The following is a 13,309-nucleotide window of genomic DNA, read 5'->3' on the forward strand; positions in this document are numbered from 1 at the left end:
CAAGTAAATACACCCCCTGCCCATAGGTTTCAGTCCCTTTACATAACTTGATGTAAAGTATGCGAACAAAATTAGTTACTTCCATATTGGTACACATACTTCTGGAGCGCCCAATTGTTTTGCTGACCGCTAGTCCATCATGTTCACCGACTGGTCGGTGAGCTCAAGATGACAGGATTAAATGTTGTTTACAGAATCCATGCGACATAAATCAAATAACCAGAGCCACGGTTGACAAGCATATTCCCTTATCCTGTATATATTTAGATTAGCAAAATGTTCGATTAGAAAAATGAAAGGATGATTTTGTCAAATTTGGGCATGAATTGGGCAAAAAAATCACTTTTATCTGCAACTAGTGTACCAATGGACCTTTCCCCGAGCATCGACTTCCTTGTTTACTTCGTGACATTGGCCAATCAGCAAATTACAAAAAGTGACGTAACAATGCTCCCTTTTCGCATCCGCTCAGACACTTTTCTCACTCAGACAGATTTTCAAGCGTGGTCGTAAACATTACCTCGTTTTCGCATTTTTGAACTCTATTCGTTAGTTTTCAGTTGTGTTTTGGAAACTTAAATGTAAATCAGATAATTCAATGGTCACCCTGTCTTCCTAGGAGTTTTAATTTAATTGCAGTAATAAAAATTAGTGTAGAAATAGCTGTGATAGAGTAGGCTAAAATTCTTTACCGGTACTTTTAAAAAACAGGTTGTTGTGTGCGATGAATCATAATTATGGTTTGAAACACATACCCCATTTCACAGGCTCCAACTCGCAAAAGCACTCTTAAAATACCCCCAAAAATTTTGCAATGGTAAAGTATAGGAAGAATTTTTCGGGGGTCAAAGGTCGGGGAAAGGTCCATCGACTCAAAATTTTCAGTTCCTAAACATGGAAAGAGCTGTTAGAAGTCTTATAACTTTTACATTCATTCAAGTTTTTTGTTGTCCTACGGGACCTTCCAATACTTTTATTTGAAGGGGATCACTTTCTATTCCATTCAAAATTTTCAGTAGAAGACGAAAAAGTCGCTAGGAGGCGATTACTTTTATTTCCTTTCGAATTTCCTTTTAGTTTTATGTATGGAATGCAATATTTTCCAGCAATTTTATTTATTAAAGGGGAACACTTTTTATTCCATATCGGTTGTCCGCTGATCATTATGGCAAAATTTGGGTGCTCCCGAAGTATGCGAACCAAGATGGCGGACATCGGAACATAACATGGGTAACAGGTTAGGGTTAGGCGATAATTTTTTTCCAATTTTCCTTATTTTAGTCCTATTATCAGTTCGAAGACTATCTAAGAGCCTCCCGTAGTATTTATACCTAACATTATGGCCTAACCCTAACCTAGTACACATATTACATTCCGATGTCCGCCATCTTGGTTCGCATACTTCGGGAGCCCCAATATGAGAATAATAATGGTGCCCTTGTGCTATAATGCCCAACCGATTCGAAGACTTTGTGTTCATATTTTGAGCATTGCTCCCTTATTCCACAAATGTTATAATTGTATTATTTTTTTCCAACCTACAGCCTCATGTAAGTAGTAGTATCCACAAGTAGAGAGTGAAATCTGTGTGATAGATGAATAATGCTCACTAATTGAGTTCAACAATTTGCCTGAGTAGCTTGATTTGTTTATGAAGTATTTTGTACATCTGTTCTGAACAAGCATTCACTAATAAATTCTCGCATATAGGTTGACCCCTAAAAACAGTCCAAAAACAGCTTATTCACTAAAGTTAGCATATAAGCCGACACTACAAATCGTAACACGCCGTACCCACCTATCGCTGCAAATAGTTGTAAAAGAGAAATAGTGCGATCAGATTTATGCGCCTATAAGCATATTGTTTGTGACCGGCGACTCAAACATAGTTTGCTCTAACGCTGTGACCGCTAAGCAATCGAGCCCACCCACTGATTTATACATGTTTTAGATCTACCGGAATCTTCTGTTTGCGGCTTTGCCTCCTCAATTTGTGACACCTTTTTGAGTGAGGGGGGTATAAACTGGAGATCTGTAATCTGCAATTCCAACCAAGTTTGGTCCAAACTAATAGGCCATCTCAATTACTAATATACGGATTGACTTTGTTCAAATGAAACATTGCAAAACAGGATTTGTAAAAATTTGTTACAATGTTATTGAACCTCTTGTATTTCCTGAGCTCGAATTTTACTGCCCCCACCACTGCTTTTTGGAGCCTTGTTCAGAGCAAATGTTTATTCTTCAATAACACTCAGACTATTCAGAAGTAGGCAATTTTTTTGTAATTTGCGTGTAGTAATTTACATTGGCTTTGGTAGAGTAGTGGCACAATCGTTTGAATTCTTGATTTCAAAAATAATTCAGAATAATTAATTTATTTCAAAAAATTATTATCCAGGGCAATTGAAATCTTTTAAAATGGCTAAAAATGTCTTTAAAAACATTTGGAAAAGTGGAAAACACTAAATTAATCTCAAAATTCCTCCAATGACTTCTATGTATTCCTGGTGGAACATGACTCAATTAAAAATATGTTCGATATTCGCTAACACAATGTATTTGAAATAGCTAGTAAATTGGTTTTAATCGGCCCTGGATTCTTGTTTTTACTGACTTTGTTAGCGTAGTGGTGTGATGTGTTCTATGTATTATCCAGTAGTAGATCAATTCGATATAATTGGACTATGCGACTATTTTAGATCAAAATCATGCTATTCGTTTAATTTGCCCAAAAAATCTCAATAAATCATGGCCAGAAATGATTTTTAATGTAAAAATTAGGAATTTATAATTGCCTTGAAAACATCAATTAGGCATATTCTGTTTAAAATAAATTTACAACGAGTTATAGGAGTGATTTGAATCTTGTTTGATAAGCTGCATTTCAGGGACACCCCTAGTTAATGCTTCATGGAAAAACACTTTTTAATGTCAAATGGGTTCTCTCAGCCAAATAATTTGTATCCGATACACCAGAGGTGTACAACAGGCGACCACAACCTGGCTTTCCAAGCCATTTAGTGTGGCCCTTACCAACACTTGATTTTTTACCCATCAATCAAAAGTCCTAATTCGACAGTTTATGTTCAAAAAGTTGCTCGTCTTGGTAAAAATACTAAATGTTTTTGCTCTTGCGCTGCAGTAAATCTTTCGCTGTTTTGCCTGGTACCTGTATCACTTACTACAAGGCTAAGCAATAGTCGCATTCTCCTATCTTGCCTTTTCCGCATGGATAAACTTAAATTTTTGCGTGGCCCGACTGAATGCCTGAAGTTGGTTATATGGCCCACCGACAAAAAATATTGCACACCTCTGCTCTACACAATAATTCACTACACAAGCACAAGTAGTCACTGTTTGCTTAACACGCTAGTTTGCACCAGCTATCTGCACTGTGATTCAAGAGTCACGCTTACACAACTATATACTCATATCGCTTATTTCAAAATCCATCCTGCAACAGGACTCAGGAACTATTTGAAACCAAAATTCAAATTTGGTGCCAAACTATTTGGGTTTATATAACCGTGTTAGCCTTATTTTAACGATGTAGCAAGATCAGATTTCTCATGTGTTATTGATAATGTTTTTTCTTTTTTTTGAAAAGTTATTTTAGTCAAACTAATTCATATCGTTTTGTTTCAGAATGCTGCTTTGAGAAAGAAGTTAGAAGAACATTTGTAAGTATCTTCATGGTATCTTTAATTAGATTCAAAATTAGCAATATAGAAATCCTATTCAGAGCACTTTCAGGAGAAATTGCGAAGTACTTCATAAAACCATGCAATGAAACAATCATATATGACAAACATCGCAGAGAAATTGGTGCTCTCGAACTCGAAGCATATGCATCAATATGGCGCACAACCTGAACATAGTATCTTTACCAAGATGGGTTCAGGTTGTGCGCCATCTTGGAACACATACTTCTAGGAGAAGTTGTGAAGTATTTCATAAAACCATGCAATGCAACAATCATTTATGACAAACATCGCAGAGAAATTGGTGCTCTCGAACTCAAAGTATATGCATCAATATGGCGCACAACCGGAACATAGTATCTTTACCAAGATAGGGTTCAGGTTGTGCGCCATCTTGGTACACATACTTCTGGGCCGCCGAGAAATCAATGAAAACAATAAATTTATATCGTTTTAGATGTGATTAACATACAAATATATTAATTTATATTATTTTTTACTTGCCCCCAATTTAGACTGTATTTAATATCACTTAGTCAAAATTATTTTATCAGAATGTATTCGGAATAGTAAAATATTCTGTTTTGGCTATCTCTTGATTCAGCCTGGCCATAATATGCACTAAATTGTTCAACTACATTTCAGAGTCAAACTTCGAGATCGCGACTCAGAACTTCAGAACAAGAAAGCTTACATTGAAGAGATCGAACCTCAAGTATCGGCTGGCGATCGACAAGTCAATGAATTGAAAGAATTGCTGAAAAAGAAAGAAGATGATATGAGGAATATGGAGGAAAGGTAGGAATTACTTCTTTGGGATTTTCAAGATGTATGACGAACCACTGAACTGCAGGTTACAAAGTTTTTTTGGTGACATCCTCAAATGACGAAGAAATTTTGAAAATTATACGAACTTTTCAATGACAAAAGCATCAATATAAAATTTGGGATTGAGTCTCAACTAAGGAGTTAATTACAAGTTAAGTCAACTACAAATTCCAATCAATTGTTTTCTGTCACTTGCAAAAATGCTGTTTCGATCCTTGGGACATAGCAATAACTTTTGCATTACATATGATTTCGCATGCTCAAGGATTGGCATAATTCTTATTTCCTATCCATGAAAAAGAATATAACGAGAATATCGGTCAGAGACCGAAGACTTATCGATCGAAAGTTAGGGGATCCCCCAAAACAGCGCTCTTACTCCATACTGACACCTTGTGTCCCATCACTAATTAATCAATAACTCGCTAATTATACGACATAATTCTCCCAAAACCAATAGGCTTTAGGTCCAAGATATCATGAAGGCACATGCAAAATCTGGAGCAGATTCAATCTCGCTTTCGTGAGATATCGCGTGCATCTGACAGACAGACAGACAGACATACATACAGACAAATACCTATCAACATACTTACCGATCTTAAGATCGATAAGTAACAAGTTGCGTGGCCCATTAAGTAAAAAAAAAGTATGCCATTTCCGCTCTTGCAAGCTTGGGACACAGTGACTTAACCTTCCTGTAACGTTATAATTATAACCCAGATATGTGTAAGCCTAAATATTTAAAATGTCCGACATTCTCCTTATTCATGATAAAAAAATAAGGTTAATAAGAAGTTTGCTATTCAATGAAAAAAGTTCACCAGGGACTATACTCAGAGATATTCGAGAGAGTATTTATGACCTCGCTTGATTAAAATCAAATAAAAAAAATTCCCATTTTCTTCCAGGTACAAAAAATATCTTGAGAAAGCGAAGACAGTTATCCGAACGTTGGATCCGAACAAAAACCAACAGCAATCTGGAACTCAAATGGAGAAACTGAAAGCTCAGTTGAATGAAAAGGATAAATTGCTCAAACAGGCTGAAGTAAGTTTTTCTTTAATCCAATGTTTTCCAAACTTTTTCATTAAATTCCTCTCTTTGGCTATTTTAGAACCCTCTATTCATCCCTCACTGCACTAGGGGTTTGTTTGTCTTGGCCCACCTAGACGGCCATAGAGATATTCTGGCAGCTGCCAGCACTAAGTAGCCTACACAATCACTGCTTCAATCCAAAATAATTCTTTGGGGGTTAAAAGGAAAACTAGTTATTTATATAGAAAAGCCACAAGTGTTGAGAATCTTGGAAGAGGCCATGCTTCATGAAAACTTCCACACCAATGCCATACATGTTAGCGGTGTTCCCTCTAAGGTGTGCGCGTGTGCGCTCGCACACAGCTTTTAGAGGCTGCGCACACGCATAGATTTACTGCGCACAGAAGTATTTCGATGTAATGTAACAATGCTCTCGGTTGGCAGGTTGAGAAAGTTTGTTGTTGGCCCACTTATTACCCGGTTAGAACGCCAAAATTTCTTCATTGGTTTTTGTACAAATATTAGTCATTTCCCAAAAAGTGCGCACACACCAAAATTTCTGTGCACAGATACTACAAAAAATTAGAGGGAACATTGCATGTTTGTGTTTTTTTATGCATTTTTGTTTATTTTATTTTACAGCAAGAAAGAGAGAAAACCAAACAGACTAGAGATCAAGAAGAAAGGATGATTGTGAATGCCTGGTATAATATGGTAAGTGAGGGGTCCTAGGATAGCATTCTTGGTCATATTGTCAGAGGTCCCGGATTAGAATCTATCTGAGTTATGGATTGAATTCCTAAATCATTGTACATTGTAGAGTTATAAATATATAAGTGCCTACAACTATCCTTTTTCCTGGAATATGAGTTCTTCAACCGAGGGCTCGGGTAGTTGGGTAGACGAGTGGTGTTTTTTGCAAGTATCACAGTCCTAGTTGGGTCGGGATTGAAATTTTCAATATGAATGCAAATTCCAATTTAACAAATCCAAGCCATAATTTCTGATGTCATTGCCAATCTAAAACCGGTTTTCTCAAGGGTGGGGGGGGTTACAACTTTTCAAACTCAAGGCATTTTCTTTTTGTAATAAAATTCACAACACATTTGGAAAAAAATTCACTTTGACAAGGAAGTATTAGGATATATGCACATTTAATCAATGTGATACATAGGGTGTTATAGGTAAATTGCAAAGGGAATTTATCGATACCATATATTGTTTTGGTCCTCGCAGATGTATTAAATGAGGTAAAAATACTTGAACAATTACTGATTAAAATAAACAGCAAACCTGTTTAAGATATATTGAAAACTGAAATTGGAATTGTGAAGGGACGTTATGAACACCCTGTGTGTGGGCTTGTTTGTGCACATAAACTGTCATAACCTGATTGGATGTCCTAATCACCAACTGTACTGTATTCTGAATATTTATTTTGATAATTTTTGTCGTTTTACGGCAAGTGTAGTGCAAAGGAGTAAATTAAAAACTCTCAACATAGTAGAAGGATAGGATTTACATATTTATCCCAGGGGAGAAGAAAGCCAGGGAGACTGTTTCATCATATGCCGCACCACAGCCTCTCCGTCTGATTCCCGGTTTCAACGTACTAGAAATCATCTTGTGGTGCACGATTTGATAAATCTCTGACATTCTCACATTTTTTTTGGTTTCCAGGGCATGAAACTGCATCGGAAAGCAGTCGATGAGCGACTGTCTCACACCAACCCAGGCCAATCATTCTTAGCAAGGCAACGACAAGCTTCTGCTGCGAGAAGATCTCACCCTGGGTCTGCGGCAAGGTAAGCTGTTCTTTCATTTATTTCATAAAAGTCTTTTTCATACCAAACAAAGCTCAAATAAACAGTCACATAGGATTTACATATTTATCCAGAGGAGAGGGAAGCCGCTAAGACGACTTAATCATATGGCAAACCACGGCCTCTCGTCCGGTTACCAGTCCATATCGGGTATGGGATTAGTTAGCCAGTTATTAGTTTCAGAAGCATGGACTTAATGTTAGATTACGTTAACCACCCTACAGCAGCAGGGAGTCCAGCAATCCTCTCGCACATAACTATCTCTGCATGTGATTCGAACCTGCGAACCCATGCAGGGTAATCAGAGGTGCGATGGCGAACGTATTTCTAACGCTTAGCACGATGCGGCACACCGCCAACATACATAATGCTACTATTTCTGGAAGTACTGACATCTTCCTGTTTCGTCCTGCTCAATTTATGGACGTTTCCCCGACCTTTGACCCCAGAAAAATTCTCCCTATAACTTTACTATTGCAAAAATTTAGATACTTATTTTGCGAGTGTGTTGAAGAGTTGACACCCATAACTTGAAACGATTTGAAATACAGCCTGGAAAACAACTAGGAAAAAAATTAGATCCAATTACTGTGCTATTCTCTTGAATGTTTTACTTGCTTTTATATTATCATTTTAAAATCAAAATAGCTCTTCATGCAAAGTCTCTTTTCTACCCATAATGCATATATTTCCCATAATGCAACACTAACCATCTTTTCTCTGTTGCCATATTTTAGCTCAATTGTCACTTCTCGATGGTAAATAGAATCAGTAGTTGGGTGAAGTAGTAAATAGTGGGTTGTAGTTGTTGGGGTAGAATAGCTGTTCTTTTTCTACTCTGAAAAAGGCTCTGGACAAGCTAGGGCTAGGCGTTTTGAACCGAATATTCAAGTCGAATAGTAAATTATTTGAGTCATTCCACACAGGAATTTAGAACTGCCGCCATCTTGTTTTTTTCTGTCTACCCACAGGTCGAGATGAATCTCTCAATTTTGTTATCGATGTCAAATTTTTAAAATGCAGTTCTGGCGTATGATTTTTTCTGCCGAGTGAGTTATTGATGAAACATGTTTCTTACTGTGTGAACACTCAGCAAACTGTCTGGGTAATAGATTACGTGTTTTCACTAATTTATTTGTCAAAAGGACTCGTTACGATAAAACAGTCAAAAATTTTTTTTCGAATCGAATCTCAAATACTCATGAGATATGTAATTGTCCTCTCAATGTATAAATTACTGAAAACATGAAGACCACCACTCTGCAATTCGCTGAGTGTTAACTCACAATAAAAAACATGTTTCATCAATAACTCACTACGAAAAAAAGAGTCGTATGTCAGGATTGCACCTCAAACATACGGCTTCAATAAAACAAAATTGAGGAATTCTCCCCGGTCATTAGCGGACAGAAAAAAACAAGATGGCGGCGTTTCGAAATTTCCGTCTGAATCAATTTGAATAATTCTCTTTTCGATTCGAAATGCCCTGCCTTATTCTTTACTGAGGTACCTAAACTCTCTCTTTAACTAACTGACATTGAATTTCTTTTAATAAAAAATCTGGCATCACTCTCTCTATGTATGAATTTTTGGGCGCTCCTGAAGTATGTGTGCCATCTTGGGGCAGTTACTTCTGGAGGTCCGAATTTTAGATGGCACAGCATGATAGCTTTACATATAAATTCTTTAGATCATAGTCTAACTCCGTGTTTCCCAACCCTTTATGGCTCGAGACCCCTTTCTATAGGCTTTTAGAACTCATGGCCCCCTGTTTATCATTCCAATGTTATTGTGATTGGTAGATTCCAAATCCCATTGTGTTCAAACAATTCAACCTCAACAAAGTGAAAACATCTTGAGAACTAACCTTATCAAGCAATGAAACTAGGAAGAACGGCCGTTTTTTTTTGTGAAGGCAAAAGTAACATCAGTTTTGCGCCCTGTGTTGTGGCCCCCCTTTAAACTGCTCTATGGTCCCCTTGAGAGGGCCCGGTTGGGAACCGCTGGACTCTAACTTCTTCCGAAGAAACTAGATAATGTTCAACCAAACAGTAAACGAGAATATCTGTCAGAGACCGAAGACTTATCGATAGAAAGTTAGGGGATTCCCCAAACCAGCGCTCTTACTCTATAGTGAATTAATTATTAACTCGCTAATTATATATATATATATAGTGAATTAATTATTAACTCGCTAATTATACGACATAATTCATCCAAAATCAATAGGCTTCTGGCCCGACATATGATGAATGCACATGCAAAATCTGGAGCAGATTCAATCTCGCTTTCGTGAGATATCGCGTGCATCTAACAGACAGACAGACAGACAAACAGACAGACAAATACCTATCAACATACTTACCGATTAAAATAGATAGATAAGTAATAATGCCATTATTTGATTAATATGACACGCCAAAATTGATTGAAATAGTTTTTAATAATTTAAGTTCTATCTAGATAACGCCAAGCTTTAGTTTAAGCTTCTGTATATTTTTAACAATTCAAATATACAAGTATCTCAATCATACGTACCGGTATCGGCCCTTTGAGGGCACTCCCCCCTCTTGGCCCTCGAATATTCTTCTGCTCTTAATTTAGTTCAATCAACTTTGGGGACCACTGCTTTATTTCATCTGCTTTTTATTACTTATCGATTTTAAACGGTAAGTATGTTGATAGGTATTTGTCTGTTTGTCTGTCTGTTAGATGCACGCGATATCTCACGAAGGCAAAATTGGATCTGCTGCAGATTTTGCATGTGCATTCATCATATCACGTACCAAGAGTCTGTTGATTTTGGGCGAATTATGTCGTATAATTAGCAAGTGAGTTGTCAATTAATTAGTGATGGGACACAAGGTGTCACTATGGAGTAAGAGCGCTGTTTTGGGGGATCCCCTAACTTTCGATCGATAAGTCTTCTATTCTCGTTTTAATATTATCATTTTTTAATTTTTGCTGCCGCAATTTTTTTTATTTTTTATTGACATTTAATTTAAATGTTTTGATATTTAATTTAAATGATTTATTACTGATAAATATTTTAATATTTTCATACCCTCTAACTAATGCATTTTCTTTTAATTTTCATGTATCGTCATGGAAACGAGCAGAAGGTAAGATAATTTTTCATAAATTTTTTTAATGAATTTTTTTATTGTTTTTTATTCTCATCCATATTTGGTCATGGTCCTGTTATTGCCCCGCCACTTTTTTGTTATCTGTTTTTTTATTCTGTTCTGCGAAATGACAAAAATAATCATAAAAATGATTTTATAAAAATACAAAATAAAAATTTCTTTGTTTTTGTTTATTAATACAGTAGTCCTTATTGTGCTTATAGTTCTAATTTATCATACAATAAAATTTATTTAAACTTACAATTGGTATCACTATAAATCAGGCGACATTTTTCGGGCAATGATTTTAATGTATGATAAATGAAAACCACAAGCACAATAAGAACTATTGATAAACAAATACAAAGAAATTTTTTAATAGGTATCACTATAAAATATTTCTAACACCCAGTATAATACAAACCTGTCCTAAGCTGATATAAACAATCAAAGGAACAGTTGGCGGGCAGTTGGTGAAGTTGGTGAAAAAATGGCGGGCAATAAGAGTACCATTTTCGTTTTGATTTTTTTTTTGTCTTAAGTTCGGTGTTCAGTTTATGGTTTCACATTTGGTTGCGGAATGCTGATTTCGTTTTTGTTTTCTTTGTTTTAGTTAGGTCAAATTAAATATTTTGGTACATGAATACACCAACATAAATCAATATAGGTATCTGTTACTCAGATTTGGTTATCCTGAGTCTGTGTGGTAACCTACGCCTTCTAAAAATTGATTCCTATCTGTGGAATATACCACAGAGACAAAATTCAACCCAAACTCTCGTGTTTTCTGTGAGAGAAAATTTTTCGACACTTTAGTGATGTAGGCTAAATCACCCTGAAATTTGCGTTAGAACATACATTCCAAGTTTTACTCCAAAACAAAATTTATAAATTCATAAATATGCAAATTATCCGTCAAATAAATCCAGATACCAGACCTCTATATTCGATGCAAAAAGTAAGTTATTGCCTGCTGATTAACAATTACCTCATTCAACTAACTAACTTGGTAAAAATCTTAGGTAGTAACTTTGGTTGTGAGGGCCAGGTACAGAGATGGTAAACCCAGTTGAACCACTTCAAGAATTATTGCAAAATAAGTCTTCTCTTGGTATAAATCTCCATATTTCAGTGTTAATGGAATTTCAAACATTTTCCGTCTAATCAGCACCGAGGAGGCTCCACCATCGACTCGACTTTAGTTATCATTTATCAAAGACTTGAAATTACTTGAGTCATCTAAATGGGATGGCTACTGGCTAGGGCTGGTCAATTGGCAATCAGTGAGGCTTAACTTCGTGATTTACTCGACTCATGGTTCAGGCCAGGGGTGGACAATTACTTTTGTGATGCCGTTACAAAGCATAAAATTCGGCACAAAATTCGATATGAATAAATAACAGTTTATTTGCGAAAGCTAGACATTGTGGCTATATCTTTAAATCGATATTTTCAACAAAATTTTATAATAAAAAAAAAGACCTCCGGAAGTATGCGCACCAAGATGGCGCACAACCTGAAGTCAGGTTGTGTACAAGGTTAGGGTTCAGGTTGTGTGACATCTTGGTGCGCATACTTCAGGAGTACCCATAAAAACTAGTCGTAATCTCAGCAGACACAAGTGGCCCGAATGAAACAGTTCGGAGGGCGCATCCAGCCCGCAGGCTGTAATTTGCCCCTCTCCCTGGGTTAGGGTCACTGCTTCTGATTGTAAGGGTTTTTGGGTCGAATTCATGGGTGGTAGGATTGCTGTTCTCCATGCTAAGGCAAGGATACACAAATTCAAATATAGGCTATTTATATAAAGGAATAGCTACCCATATGATAGAGCCGTCTTATCGGCTATTCTCTCTCCCATATTAATATGAAAATCCTGTCCCATACCCCTATTGTGAAGTGCCTTGTTTAGAGTAAACATTTAAGAAACTTCACTGAAATATGTTCATAGATTTAATCATTGTGTTCTTTTGATTATTTTCATTTTGCATGTTTCTTTTTAGTTATTTAACCAAAGCATGAAGAGCTAACCATGCGTGACCTCTCTCCTATTCTCTGTCTCTCTCATTTTTGATGTTGACGTGGGATGCACGGACGTTTTGTTTTGTCATACAAGTTGAATTGTTCTATCACTATATATTGTTGGTGATATCACAAGAGTGATTTTATCGTTTCACAATTATCAATTTTATACTGCCATTGTTTTATCACAGTTTGTCAATAGTGATGTAATAATGATCAATTAACCAAAAATTTTACTTGCCATAATTTTAATGAAATAGAAAAGAGAAAAATTGTTTTCATTGATCTTTCCCTATTTTATGATTTGGCTTATGCTGCTTTAATCGGATGAATTTGGAAAACCTGTCATTTTTTAGTTTTTGAGACTTGGTCTTTTGATTTTATCATGAATTTACATTAATTTCCAATTTTTAGCCATTGAGGAATATTTCTCGGTACTCCCGAAGAATGTGAACCAAGATGACGGATACTGGAACGTAGTATGTGTACCAGGTTAGGCCGTAATTTTAGGTACAAATACTACGGGAGTCACTTGGCTAGTCCCCGAACTCGTAATAAAACTAAAATAAGAAAAATTGGAATAAAATTATGGCCTAACCCTAACCTGGTACGCATACTATGTTCCAGTGCTGCCATCTTGGTTCACATACTTCGAGAGTACTTATTTCTTTATTATTGTATGACCAAGCTTGAGCCAATTATGCTTTATACCATTTAAGCATGGTTTATGTTTGGAGCATGTCCGGCTCAAGATGTTTTTAAATTCATTTCA

General features: G+C 36.3%; 1 protein-coding gene across 3 annotated transcripts in view; it reads left to right on the plus strand.

Moving 5' to 3' along the window:
• LOC120334829 (protein Hook homolog 3-like) overlaps window positions 1-12,882 on the plus strand; it is a 28,511-nt gene extending 15,629 nt beyond the window's left edge. For 2 of the 3 annotated variants that reach the window (XM_078113343.1, XM_078113354.1), the window contains 6 exons: window positions 3,649-3,683; window positions 4,350-4,502; window positions 5,444-5,582; window positions 6,213-6,284; window positions 7,251-7,375; window positions 8,131-8,170. In XM_078113343.1, the coding sequence (XP_077969469.1) occupies window positions 3,649-3,683; window positions 4,350-4,502; window positions 5,444-5,582; window positions 6,213-6,284; window positions 7,251-7,375; window positions 8,131-8,155 (549 nt within the window). In that variant the 3' untranslated portion in view covers window positions 8,156-8,170. Of the gene's footprint in view, window positions 1-3,648; window positions 3,684-4,349; window positions 4,503-5,443; window positions 5,583-6,212; window positions 6,285-7,250; window positions 7,376-8,130; window positions 8,171-12,518 lie in introns of those variants that run through there. The other variant, XM_078113349.1, reaches the window with a different exon arrangement.
• The last annotated feature ends 427 nt before the right edge of the window (window positions 12,883-13,309 follow it).

Source organism: Styela clava, chromosome 1, assembly GCF_964204865.1.
Source record: "Styela clava chromosome 1, kaStyClav1.hap1.2, whole genome shotgun sequence".
Classification (NCBI taxonomy): domain Eukaryota; kingdom Metazoa; phylum Chordata; class Ascidiacea; order Stolidobranchia; family Styelidae; genus Styela; species Styela clava.